The sequence below is a fragment of the Nematostella vectensis genome, chromosome 1, assembly GCF_932526225.1.
Source record: "Nematostella vectensis chromosome 1, jaNemVect1.1, whole genome shotgun sequence".
Classification (NCBI taxonomy): domain Eukaryota; kingdom Metazoa; phylum Cnidaria; class Anthozoa; order Actiniaria; family Edwardsiidae; genus Nematostella; species Nematostella vectensis.
The window spans coordinates 16,665,781-16,678,362 of NC_064034.1; the positions used below are offsets into that span (position 1 = coordinate 16,665,781).

The following is a 12,582-nucleotide window of genomic DNA, read 5'->3' on the forward strand; positions in this document are numbered from 1 at the left end:
TATGGGATAAAGTCTTTACAAGTTTCCATCATATTTTTCAAATCATATTTGTCTTGTCAGGACAGCAAAGCACAAGAACTTACAACTAATCTCAGGATCTACCAGGTAAAATATAAAAGCGTTTTTTTTTTTTTAAATTGCAATATAAGCGCAAAAATAGATGTGGGGAAAATAAAATGCACGCGGAAAGACAAGGCCAAACGGCAGTTCGCACTTCGGCTGGATTAACTGATTAATGATATATTGGCGCTTAGCGTTGTTGTACCGACAAACCGCAAGGGCAAATTGGGATGCAAAGTGTAAATTGGCTCAGATTTAGCGGATATCGATAGCACACAACTGATTGAAATTTAAATTTTCTAATTGCCCGGAGGGAGCGTAGCGACCGGAGAGCAAGTCTAATCTTGGTATCGCATATGATTTTTCGTGTCTACACCACAGGCTTCCCAGTCGGCTGATTTGTATTTTGATTTCATGCTGATCAGCGGTCTTTTCAGCACATGCGCAACTTTCATATAGTGGATGCGATTTTTCGTGTTCACACCACAGGTTTCCCAGTCGGCTGATTTGTATTTTGATTTCATGCTGATCTGTGTGTTTTTAGCGCATGCGCGAGTTTCATATAGTCCATTTCTCGTGTCCACACCATAGGCTTCCCAGTCGGCTGATTTGTATATTGATTTCATATCGATCAGCGTTTTTTTAAGCGCATGCGCGAGTTTCGTATAGTGGATGCAATTTTTCGTGTCCATACCACAGGCTTCCCAGTCGGCTGATTTTTATTTTTATTTTATGCTGATCAGCGGTCTTTTTCGAAAACCCATGTACTGAAACATGTTCTTCCCGTTCTCCGAGCATTCACTTTCTATTTGAAACTTCTAGTATAGATAGTTTTAAGACTGGGACTATCCTATAGCCCGTGTACACAGCTTGTCTTGTATACTTTGCTGTATACTAATAATTTGAGTGAGACGGTTTGGCGCAGCGAGGGCATTTTCTCAAGTGAGGGTAATTTTTTAGACAGAAATTATAAATTGCGAGTATTTCAAAGTCATAAATTTTCAATACGAATAACATTAAATTGTGCGCAACAATCTAAGTTATCCTTTCCGTAATATGTCAAGGAAATACATACATTTTATTTCAGGAATGGAAAGATCCAAACTTGAAATGGAACAAGAGTATAGCGCAAGGCGTGGAGGAGATCTTTGTTGATCCCAGTGACATCTGGACACCCGGTATCGCGCTAATGAACAAGTAAGTAATAGCCAGGCTCGATATGACATCAGGGAACTGGGACGCCGAGTGCATGGAAACGAGGTTCTTTGGTAACTCATTTACCGGCTGGTTTGGCGTTTTTACAAAGTTTCATGAGCGCAGCGTGTTATGGAGGACTGAACGCCTCTTTTGTGAGAAAAGCTCATCTGTCTGAGGCCACCGTGGGATTTTTGTGTCTTTCTTATTGAAGAATAGCCAAATCCTGGTAGTTTCTTGGTGTTACGGAGCACCAGCACCAAAAACACAATGGAACAAAAGCCAAAAACAAAGACCTTAGAACGAGACAATGAAATAGAGTACAAAAGCCTTGAGCACCAAAAACAAAGCTCTCCGTAACACCAAGGAATACCCCAAATCCTAGAACCTTCGTATATGATGGATTTGGCTGTGCATCCCTACCCCTACCCTGGGCAAATCTTAGCTACGCACTGTTTGAGCACAGGCCTCCCGCACACGCCAGTGAAGGATTTCTAAGGAAATACGAATTAGGTAATCATCTACGAGTTATATTTTCATGCTCTTATTATTGGAATAAACTTACTAAGTAACGTAATTGCCCGAACAAGCGCCTCCCTTTGTCACTGTAAAATATATGTAATTCAGCTTTCACGCTGCTAAAGGTTATTAAACAAACCTATCTATCGTAAAACCGCAACCTCGTTCCTAGGGACCTCTGCCTTTCCTTTTATGACAGGAAAAGAAAGAGGGCCCTGGGAACGAAGTTGGTAATACCGAAACAAAAATATAAGAGAAGCCTTAAGTTTGAAATGGATGAGCAGCAGAAATTCATAAGTATAAAAAGGTGCTAATTTTGATGGGTTTATTTTTTTTTTAGCGCAGACGAAGAGGTCTCCCTAGCCGGTCACGTAAACAAGTTCGGCACGCGTATCGTGATTGACAGGTTTGGCAAGTGCAGATGGATCTCACCCGCTACATTCCGCAGCGCATGCGCAATAAATGTCCGTTCATGGCCTTTTGATACTCAGACATGCTCATTGGAATTTGGTTCTTATACCATGACCACTACAATGCTGAACATCTCGATACTAATGCAAAAGACTAGAATTGCAGGTGAGTTAGTGTACGTCCAGCTGTGCCCTCACTATGTGGTCAGTCCATGTTCAGCGGCTTCCACAAAAAGCTAAGAAAATTTTGCTTTCCACCAAAAAGAAATACATAACTTATACACATAATCACATAATGACGATGATGATGATGTATAGCCCGTTTGAATGCCGAACCAAAGGAAGACCTTACGGTTACGCTATCTAAAAGGGCCCGTAGGTCATAGACTTCTAGCATCTATTACCTACAGTAAAATTATTTTAGTATATATAGCCTTTTTTGACACAATCCTTCCCCCAACCGTAATCAAGCCTATAGGGCCTTCTAAATAATTATATACTCCTCTCCCCCCTCCCCCCATTTCTATGTCTCTACTAGCATTCCCTCTTTATAATACAACATCTTACAGATCAATATGTAACCAATGGAGACTGGAACATCGAAGACATCGACATCAGAACACAAGAGAAGAAGTACAGTTGCTGTGACCCTCCATTTAGTGTCATCTCGTTCCACCTGACCCTCTCACGCAAGCCTTATTACTACCTCCTTTACATCCCGACGCCCTGCAGCGTACTGTGTCTGCTCACCCTCACGAGTTTCCTCATACCGTCTCACAGCGGCGAGAGGATCGGTTTCATCACGACCTTGTTGCTCGCCATGACCGTCTACCTGCTACTTGTTCAAGAGATGCTACCGGAGACTTCAGAAGAGTTCCCTTTGATCGGGTTACTCATCATCGTGGTGATAATAGAGACAGCAGCCATTCTCCTGTTGACTGTTATTGTTCTGAGGTGTTTCCATAAGGAAGGCACTCCTCCGCAATGGCTTCTGAAGGTGCTTAGACTTGGGGATTGTGTTTGTGTAAGAACACCCAGGAAAGTGTTTGTGAAAGGAAAAGAAGCAGGAGACCTCGACGATAAAGTTGCTCAAGATAATTCAGAGCTTGAGGCAACAGAGACACAAGCACGGTGGCAGAGTGTGTCTGAGCGCTTGGATGTGATTTTCTTCTTTATCTTTGCCATTACGATGATCGTCACCTATTCAGTGTTACTTAGAGGATAAAAATACATGGAACTTTCATTGGATAAACTTGTGTATAATTTAGTATATTACTTCGGTGCCACTAAATACAGTGTCACTGAAATTATGAAAATAGTACATTGCAACATACACCGAAGGAACGTTTATGTGAACCTATATATACATCTTCTCTTCTGTGCACCAAGATGATGGTCACCTGATACATTTCTTATTCAGGTAAAAATCGTACCACACACTTACTTTGACATTAATCATATTTAAATATGAAAATATACGTATCTATGTTCTTAGTCCATTTATCGAAATAATATAAATTGCGACTGGCGAGGAAATTTAAAAAACAAACATTGACTCGGCCCGTCAAAAACTTTCAGCAAGAAAAAGAAAAGCATATAAAGCGAAAAACAATAAGCTTTGCAAGGACGTTGTCTCATTTGTCGGTCCCGAAGAATCTGATGGACATTTAACAGGGACATGCATATAATCTGGAGGCAAAAATCCAGCCTATTACACCGTGATCAGGTTTCCTGTGTTGTCACCCCAAGCTCCCTCACGGTTCTTCAACGACTGGAAACCCGGTGAAAGATCACCATGCAGATATAGGGCCCCCGAATGGTTGTGGAGAGAACTTGCGAGCTTGCAAGCACCCCGTTTTTTTTGCGAGACCGAGCATTTTTAGTTTTTGAATAAATCGAGCAGCGAGCACATCAACAAATACAATGCGAGCACGACGGAAAAAAATTGCGCGAGCATACGAGCATCGAAATTTCGGGGGACCATTCGGTGGCCCTAGATATGGTCAAGGCAGTATATAATCCATTGCTCTGATTTACTAGGCTATGATATAGTTCGCGGCTTTTAAACAACGGAATCGATTATATAAGTATAAATGGAGTTGTTTTTTGTTTGTTTGCGTTCCTTGTATCCCTTTAACGTACGGCAAAAATAATAACAAGCGCCTTGTGAAATCAACTGCTGAGAATATAATCATCTATGAAGAAGTTGGGGTTACAAAAAGAAGACCGGGTTTTTTTTCCGCTTTTCTCTGCATTAGCACCTGCTCCGACTACACTGATCATCTTCAGATTTTATAAGGAAAAGCGTACGTAATCAATACAATCATATTGTTTTGTTTGAATATTTTGTACCTTTTTCTTTTAACGTAAGCAATAACAACGGTAGTGTTATTATAATACCAATCCATAAAAATTTTGCTAACCAGAGAGGAGCTAACGTTTATAAACAAACAATTTTCCTCCAATATATCCGCTGCCGTTATCCCTCTTCTTCTGGGAGGTTTATGGCATAAGGCCATGAAATAAATTTAATTTTCTTCATTATAAGAATTGTTTAACGTGTTAAGTATGCAAATTTCTTGATCTTATAAAGAATCAAAATTGATCGTTACAATAGAAAGCTGGCCAACAAGACATGCGCAGACAGAAAGACTTATTCTGTTTATGATTGTCCCTAGGTAACAAAAATAAATACTTTATGCAAGTGTGGCTATGTATCCTTCATATTCACTTATATTTAGCTGTATATGGCTTGGTAAGTATATTATGTAAGACGTGCTGTTCGTGTAACTATGAAAATTTTGAGTTGTTTGATCAGATCAATTCAGTTTATCTATTTTTACCAAACTGACATAGTAGGACAGTTTGTGTTCAAGGATAAAATAAACTCAATATTTTATTATCCTATTCAGCCATATTGAAATATTTCATATTAAAAGAAGCTATACGATAATATCCTAAGTTAAAAAAATGCGTCTTTAAATTTCATTTCTCAATTTATATTACTTATATAATCACTTTATTAAGAATAGATAGAATAGAAAAGTTCAGCTGTTCGAGTTAGACTTATTATTGTCTCAAAGAACCATAAAGTAAACAATATTCCATTTCAAATTTAACATGCTAAAAATTACTGGAATTGGTTATCGTTGGTTTTATGTCAGAGGAATTTGAAGGAGTTTTTCCTCGCAATGCGGCTCCTAAAATTATGTTGGTAACTTTAAATAGCCCGAGTTAATGCCAACTTCCAAGACTTGCCAGACAAGGCGGTCTTCGATGCGCTGTTCAACAAGTACGACAAACGGATTCGACCCGCCGAACAGCCTGCAAATGCAGTCTCTCTGAGAATTGGTGTTCAACTCAGCAAGATAATCAAAGTGGTGAGAATCATAGGGTCTTTTTTGTCTATGGGATATAGTCTTTACAAGTTTCCATCATATTTTTCAAATCATATTTGTCTTGTCAGGACAGCAAAGCACAAGAACTTACAACTAATCTCAGGATCTACCAGGTAAAATATTTAAGCGTTTTTTTTTTTAATTGCAATATTAGCGCAAAAATAGATGTGGGGAAAATAAAATGGACGCGGAAAGACAAGGCCAAACGGCAGTTCGCACTTCGGCTGGATTTACTGATTAATGATATATTGGCGCTTAGCGTTGTTGTTCCGACAAACCGCAAGGGCAAATTGGGATGCAAAGTGTAAATTGGCTCAGATTTAGCGGATATCGATAGCTCACTAGATGCACACAACTGATTGAAATTTAAATTTTCTAATTGCCCGGAGGGAGCGTAGCGACCGGAGAAGTCTAATCTTGGTATCGCATATGATTTTTCGTGTCTACACCACAGGCTTCCCAGTCGGCTGATTTTTATTTTGATTTCATGCTGATCAGCGGTCTTTTTAGCACATGCGCAACTTTCATATAGTGGATGCGATTTTTCGTGTCCACACCACAGGCTTCCCAGTCGGCTGATTTTTATTTTGATTTCATGCTGATCAGCGATCTTTTTAGCACATGCGCAACTTTCATATAGTGGATGCGATTTTTCGTGTCCACACCACAGGCTTCCCAGTCGGCTGATTTGTATTTTGATTTCATGCTGATCAGTGGTCTTTTTAGCACATGCGCAACTTTCATATAGTGGATGCGATTTTTCGTGTCCACACCACAGGTTTCCCAGTCGGCTGATTTGTATTTTGATTTCATGCTGATCTGTGTTTTTTTAGCGCATGCGCGAGTTTCATATAGTCCATTTCTCGTGTCCACACCATAGGCTTCCCAGTCGGCTGATTTGTATATTGATTTCATATCGATCAGCGTTTTTTAAGCGCATGCGCGAGTTTCGTATAGAGGATGCAATTTTTCGTGTCCATACCACAGGCTTCCCAGTCGGCTGATTTTTATTTTTATTTTATGCTGATCAGCGGTCTTTTTCGAAAACCCCTGTACTGAAACATGTTCGTCCCGTCCTCCGAGCATTCACTTTCTATTAGAAACTTCTAGTATAGATAGTTTTAAGACTGGGACTATCCTATAGCCCGTGTACACAGCTTGTCTTGTATACTTTGCTGTATACTAATAATTTGAGTGAGACGGTTTGGCGCAGCGAGGGCATTTTCTCAAGTAAGGGTAATTTTTTAGACAGAACTTATAAATTGCGAGTATTTCAAAGTCATAAATTTTCAAGACGAGTAACATTAAATTGTGCGCAACAATCTAAGTTATCCTTTCCGTAATATGTCAAGGAAATACATACATTTTATTTCAGGAATGGAAAGATCCAAACTTGAAATGGAACAAGAGTATAGCGCAAGGCGTGGAGGAGATCTTTGTTGATCCCAGTGACATCTGGACACCCGATATCGCGCTAATGAACAAGTAAGTAATAGCCAGGCTCGATATGACATCAGGGACTGGGACGCCGAGTGCATGGAAACGAGGTTCTTTGGTAACTCATTTACCGGCTGGTTTGGCGTTTTTACAAAGTTTCATGAGCGCAGCGTGTTATGGAGGACTGAACGCCTCTTTTGTGAGAAAAGCTCATCTGTCTGAGGCCACCGTGGGATTTTTGTGTCTTTCTTATTGAAGAATAGCCAAATCCTGGTAGTTTCTTGGTGTTACGGAGCACCAGCTCCAAAAACACAATAGAACAAAAGCCAAAAACAAAGACCTTAGAACGAGACAATGAAATAGAGTACAAAGGCCTTGAGCGCCAAAAACAAAGCTCTCCGTAACACCAAGGAATACCCCAAATCCTAGAACCTTCGTATATGATGGATTTGGCTGTGCGTCCCTACTGCTACCCTGGGCAAATCTTAGCTACGCGCTGTTTGAGCACAGGCCTCCCGCACACGCCAGTGAAGGATTTCTAAGGAAATACGAATTAGGTAATCATCTACGAGTTATATTTTCATGCTCTTATTATTGGAATAAACTTACTAAGTAACGTAATTGCCCGAACAAGCGCCTCTCTTTGTCACTGTAAAATATATGTAATTCAGCTCTCACGCTGCTAAAGGTTATTAAACAAACCTATCTATAGTAAAACCGCAACCTCGTTCCCAGGGACCTCTGCCTTTCCATTTATGACAGGAAAAGGAAGAGGGCCCTGGGAACGAAGTTGGTAATACCGAAACAAAAATATAAGAGAAGCCTTAAGTTTGAAATGGATGAGCAGCAGAAATTCATGAGTATAAAAAGGTGCTAATTTTGATGGGTTTATTTTTTTTAGCGCAGACGAGAGGTCTCCCTAGCCGGTCACGTGAACAAGTTCGGCACGCGTATCGTGATTGACAGGTTTGGCAAGTGCAGATGGATCTCACCCGCTACATTCCGCAGCGCATGCGCAATAAATGTCCGTTCATGGCCTTTTGATACTCAGACATTCTCATTGGAATTTGGTTCTTATACCATGACCACTACAATGCTGAACATCTCGATACTAATGCAAAAGACTAGAATTGCAGGTGAGTTAGTGTACGTCCAGCTGTGCCCTCACTATGTGGTCAGTCCCTGTTCAGCGGCTTCCACAAAAAGCTAAGAAAATTTTGCTTCCCACCAAAAAGAAATACATAACTTATACACATATTCACATAATGACGATGATGATGATGTATAGCCCGTTTGAATGCCGAACCAAAGGAAGACCTTACGGTTACGCTATCTAAAAGGGCCCGTAGGTCATAGACTTCTAGCATCTATTACCTACAGTAAAATTATTTTAGAATATATAGCCTTTTTTGACACAATCCTTCCCCCAACCGTAATCAAGCCTATGGGGCCTTCTAAATAAGTATATACTCCTCTCCCCCCTCCCCCTCTTTCCATGTCTCTACTAGCATTCCCATTCTCTTACAGATCAATATGTAACCAATGGAGACTAGAACATCGAAGACATCGACATCAGCACACAAGAGAAGAAGTACAGTTGCTGTGACCCTCCATTTAGTGTCATCTCGTTCCACCTGACCCTCTCACGCAAGCCTTATTACTACCTCCTTTACATCCTGACGCCCTGCAGCGTACTGTGTCTGCTCACCCTCACGAGTTTTCTCATACCGTCTCACAGCGGCGAGAGGATCGGTTTCATCACGACCTTGTTGCTCGCCATGACCGTCTACCTGCTACTTGTTCAAGAGATGCTACCGGAGACTTCAGAAGAGTTCCCTTTGATCGGGTTACTCATCATCGTGGTGATAATAGAGACAGCAGCCATTCTCCTGTTGACTGTTATTGTTCTGAGGTGTTTCCATAAGGAAGGCACTCCTCCGCAATGGCTTCTGAAGGTGCTTAGACTTGGGGATTGTGTTTGTGTAAGAACACCCAGGAAAGTGTTTGTGAAAGGAAAAGAAGCAGGAGACCTCGACGATAAAGTTGCTCAAGATAATTCAGGGCTTGAGGCAACAGAGACACAAGCACGGTGGCAGAGTGTGTCTGAGCGCTTGGATGTGATTTTCTTCTTTATCTGTGCCATTACGATGATCGTCACCTATTCAGTGTTACTTAGAGGATAAAAATACATGGAACTTTCATTGGATAAACTTGTGTATAATTTAGTATATTACTTCGGTGCCACTAAATACAGTGTCACTGAAATTATGAAAATAGTACATTGCAACATACACCGAAGGAACGTTTATGTGAGCCTATATATACATCTTCTCTCCTGTGCACCAAGATGATGGTCACCTGATACATTTCTTATTCAGGTAAAAACCGTACCACACACTTCCTGGCAATGCACACAAGTCAGTGCAAACTGCAAACGGCATGTGGCAAATTTGAACAAAATAACGGAAATGACTTTTTTTTCACCCTCCCAAGAATCCTTGCATTGTCGCTGCTGTATTTCATCAGTGAAAAATCCTAGACATTTTGACAATGCGACGCGCGCTAGCGTGGTCACCTTGGCCAACCAATAAGAATGCAAGAAACGTGCTTCGTGTCAATCAAAATTGTGATTTTCGCATGCTTATTGGCTGACTTATATTTAATTTATGCATGTTTGCTTGTTTATGGAGTGTGAGATTCTTGTAAATTTATGTACACGTGTGACATTCAATGTTCGGACACAAATTGACTACTTTGCCGTGTATTTACGAGCGTAATCTTTGCGTGTTTTTGATAAAACATAAGTTCTCTCAATCTTGTTCACAAACCATTGTGTCAGCGGCAAGATGGAAGTGGTCTCTGGGAACGAAAATAACGTGCTGTTGATTCTTGGGAATCCAACTCGATTATGCATGACCGACTATCACGCAGGAGTCTTTTTTCGCTCCCGCAATGGAGCTCTTAAAATGTTGTTATTGTAAAGTTATTATCCAAAAAATATATATATAAACAGTGGCAGTTACAAGAAGGTTGTGGCATTAGTTTGGGAGCTTACTGAAATTGTTTTTTAAATTATTCAGTTCATTGCGTTTTGATTACCTCTTATTTGATAATAATCATTCATAACATTTCACTATTTCCGTTCTTTTATGGTTTTATGAACTTGACCACTTCAAGTACAATATAGAACCATCAACAATAAAACACGAAGCTGTGCTAATTGCGCCTTTATTCGATGGTCTGCTCTTGACAACACAGCTTGTATTAAGAGTTCACTTTACTCATAACCTAAAAACTATATAAAAATAGCTACAAGGCGCCTACATCTTTAAGTCAGAGGATAGCGTTTTCTATTTATATCGTAGTTGGGAAATTCAAGATACCAACTTATATAAACATAAATTGACGCAACGCTATCCCGAGACACTTGGAAGACAAGTGGAATTCTGTTTAGTGACAGTTTCTTATAAAAATAACCACGCAAAAAATAGACTCTTCTCAAATACTTATATTTCATTGGAATATCTTTAGAATACAGTTTCTTCTCTTTTTTTGATTTCTTCTGTTTTTCTTGTTTGTTTGGATGCTTGTCGAGCCTATCATATTTCTATTATATTAATCTTTTGTGCAACATTTCAGAAAATATCTTCTTTTCTGCTAAAGTTTCATATTCTGTTTGGCAAAAGTACCGTTGCGCCAGTATCCTGTCGCATTTATAATAAACATTACGAAAAAAAGATAGCTTAAAGCCGAAGAATACGTAGCGAATGTTCTAGTAACATACTGCAAGCTTAGCTCTTTTTTAAGTTAATAGGGAATAATAGCTCTAATAAGTATATGATCGAACTGACACTTTCTTCTATAATGTTCACATTATTGTGCATTTATTCTTGATTATCCGCTTAAATCGCTTCTTTTTCTCGCACGGACTATGTGTGCAGTCCTCTAACATGTCCACCACTTCATCAAAAACATCACTTATGTTACAATCGTCCTTGGCGGATGTCTCAACCTGTCGCATGTTTAGTTTCCCCTCGCAACCTTTCTCTCGCGCGAACGCCATCACTTCTTTGACAACCTGTTCGCTGCTGACTTCACGCTGTTCCTCTAAGTCTTTCTTGTTTCCTACCAAGACCACAGGGATATCCGCAGACTTCTTTTTCTCTATAACCTCATAGAGAAGTCTCTTCAACTCTTCAAACGAGAACTTGCTGTCTAGGGAATAGACCAAGATGAAACCTGAAGCCCGCTTGATCGCAACCTCGCGCATCGCGGGAAACTGGTAGCTGCCACTGCTATCAGTTGTATTCAAAACCATTATGCTCCCATTTTTGTTCAGCACTTTGCTATAACAGTCTTCTACTGTAGGTTCGTATTCCTCGCTGAATTTTCCACAATAAAATCTTTTCACAATAGATGTTTTCCCAACTCCTGCACCGCCAAAGACGGCAATCTCATGTAAACTATTTCTTTTCTCTTTCATGGTCTCTTAAGTGTTACTTTCGTAGGTTGAAAACTCTGCCTCATGTGCCTTTCGCTATGATATGTGTAACAAGACGCGACGTGTCTTTTTTTGCTGCGTATATTATACGGTTTACTGAGTGGCAATGCTAACTTCTTTCCGGTTTGACAATTTTAGACACAGTGACGTCAAATTCCTTTTGGCAGGTGTATCAATGAATTATAATCGACGCTCCCGTAATAATCGATTTTCCTTTCACATAAGCGATTCCCATTTCCAATTGTCACTGTTAACAATTTCTAGTGCCTCTTTCAATTTAGAGGCAAAGAAACACCTTAATTACAAACTAAGTTTTAACATTATTTCATTTGTGTCGTCATGCAAGACAACAGGAACAAATGGTTAAGTGTTTTTTCCTTAAACACGAAAATAGAGAATGATTTTTATTTTTTGAAAGGACGGTCCTTTCAAGACTGATTCTCAAGTCGCCTTTAAAGAATCTTACAAAAAATCGTATGATTATCCCCTGTCGAAACAAGAGTGTGTTACTTTTTTAATCTGATCAAGATTGATTCTCAAGTCAGAAAATCGCAGGATTGCGTTGGCCTTCAGGGTTTTACGCAAGCATGTGCCACCGACTTCGTTTAAACGCCAACTCGATTCCAATTAAATATAAAACGACAGAAAAACAGAAAAATAAACATGGACCCACATTTTTAAATACCAAACATGCTGGCTTAGACTTACAACGTCGTGCAATTTAAATCAAAAACTGTATCCACATTAACACAACAAACAAAAATAAAATGAAACGGTCTCCCTGTGTCCCGGTACTTGGAGCGACGGGCCCACTAAAGCGCTGACGTAATCGCTCGCCCTCTCGGTATCAGGTCACGTTCACGTTCACGTTCTCGGGTTCAGCACCGTGAGAGCCTACTATGGGGTACGATAACTGTTAATAAATTTAGTAGCGGATCTAGGGGGATGGCCCCCTTTGGGCTGCCAGAAAGGCATATGTAACCAAATAAAATCACCCTCTCTCCCTTTGTCACTGAGGCAGCCCCCCCCTCTCGGTATCAGTTCGTCACGTTCTCGGGTTCAG

At 40.1% G+C, this 12,582-nt stretch overlaps 4 protein-coding genes across 4 annotated transcripts; 3 read left to right on the plus strand and 1 right to left on the minus strand.

The window, feature by feature from the left end:
- The first annotated feature begins 901 nt into the window (after positions 1-901).
- On the plus strand, positions 902-3,408 carry LOC116612361 (neuronal acetylcholine receptor subunit alpha-7-like). The gene is made up of 4 exons (XM_048727604.1): positions 902-1,002; positions 1,148-1,257; positions 2,114-2,349; positions 2,753-3,408. Exons 2-4 carry the CDS (start codon positions 1,250-1,252, stop codon positions 3,406-3,408), a joined length of 900 nt encoding a protein of 299 aa, XP_048583561.1. The 5' UTR covers positions 902-1,002; positions 1,148-1,249.
- Positions 3,409-4,895: 1,487 nt separating this feature from the next.
- LOC125563021 (acetylcholine receptor subunit alpha-like) lies at positions 4,896-7,246 on the plus strand. Its single transcript, XM_048727611.1, has 4 exons — positions 4,896-4,938; positions 5,412-5,563; positions 5,650-5,694; positions 6,957-7,246. The coding sequence occupies exons 1-4, from the start codon at positions 4,896-4,898 to the stop codon at positions 7,068-7,070; spliced, it is 354 nt and encodes a 117-aa protein (XP_048583568.1). The 3' UTR covers positions 7,071-7,246.
- LOC125563023 (CHRNA7-FAM7A fusion protein-like) lies at positions 7,089-9,782 on the plus strand. The gene is made up of 3 exons (XM_048727614.1): positions 7,089-7,136; positions 7,920-8,192; positions 8,572-9,782. Exons 1-3 carry the CDS (start codon positions 7,089-7,091, stop codon positions 9,199-9,201), a joined length of 951 nt encoding a protein of 316 aa, XP_048583571.1. The 3' UTR covers positions 9,202-9,782.
- A 448-nt stretch (positions 9,783-10,230) lies between these two features.
- Positions 10,231-12,541, minus strand: LOC5501081 (ras-related protein Rap-2a). Its single transcript, XM_001622377.3, has one exon. It carries the CDS (start codon positions 11,499-11,501, stop codon positions 10,887-10,889), a length of 615 nt encoding a protein of 204 aa, XP_001622427.1. The 5' UTR covers positions 11,502-12,541; the 3' UTR covers positions 10,231-10,886.
- Positions 12,542-12,582: the final 41 nt, after the last annotated feature.

Excerpts from the sequence above, each read along its gene's own strand:
- LOC116612361 (XM_048727604.1), top strand. Across the intron at positions 2,350-2,752 it reads GCAAAAGACTAGAATTGCAG|ATCAATATGTAACCAATGGA; the intron begins GTGAGTTAGTGT and ends AACATCTTACAG.
- LOC125563021 (XM_048727611.1), top strand. The coding sequence starts at position 4,896 with ATGTATCCTTCATATTCACTTATATTTAGCTGTATATGGCTTG. Across the intron at positions 5,564-5,649 it reads TCAGCAAGATAATCAAAGTG|GACAGCAAAGCACAAGAACT; the intron begins GTGAGAATCATA and ends TTGTCTTGTCAG. Across the intron at positions 5,695-6,956 it reads CTAATCTCAGGATCTACCAG|GAATGGAAAGATCCAAACTT; the intron begins GTAAAATATTTA and ends ATTTTATTTCAG.
- LOC125563023 (XM_048727614.1), top strand. The coding sequence starts at position 7,089 with ATGACATCAGGGACTGGGACGCCGAGTGCATGGAAACGAGGTTCTTTG. Across the intron at positions 7,137-7,919 it reads CATGGAAACGAGGTTCTTTG|CGCAGACGAGAGGTCTCCCT; the intron begins GTAACTCATTTA and ends TATTTTTTTTAG. Across the intron at positions 8,193-8,571 it reads AGCTGTGCCCTCACTATGTG|AACATCGAAGACATCGACAT; the intron begins GTCAGTCCCTGT and ends AATGGAGACTAG.
- LOC5501081 (XM_001622377.3), bottom strand. The coding sequence starts at position 11,501 with ATGAAAGAGAAAAGAAATAGTTTACATGAGATTGCCGTCTTTGGCGGT.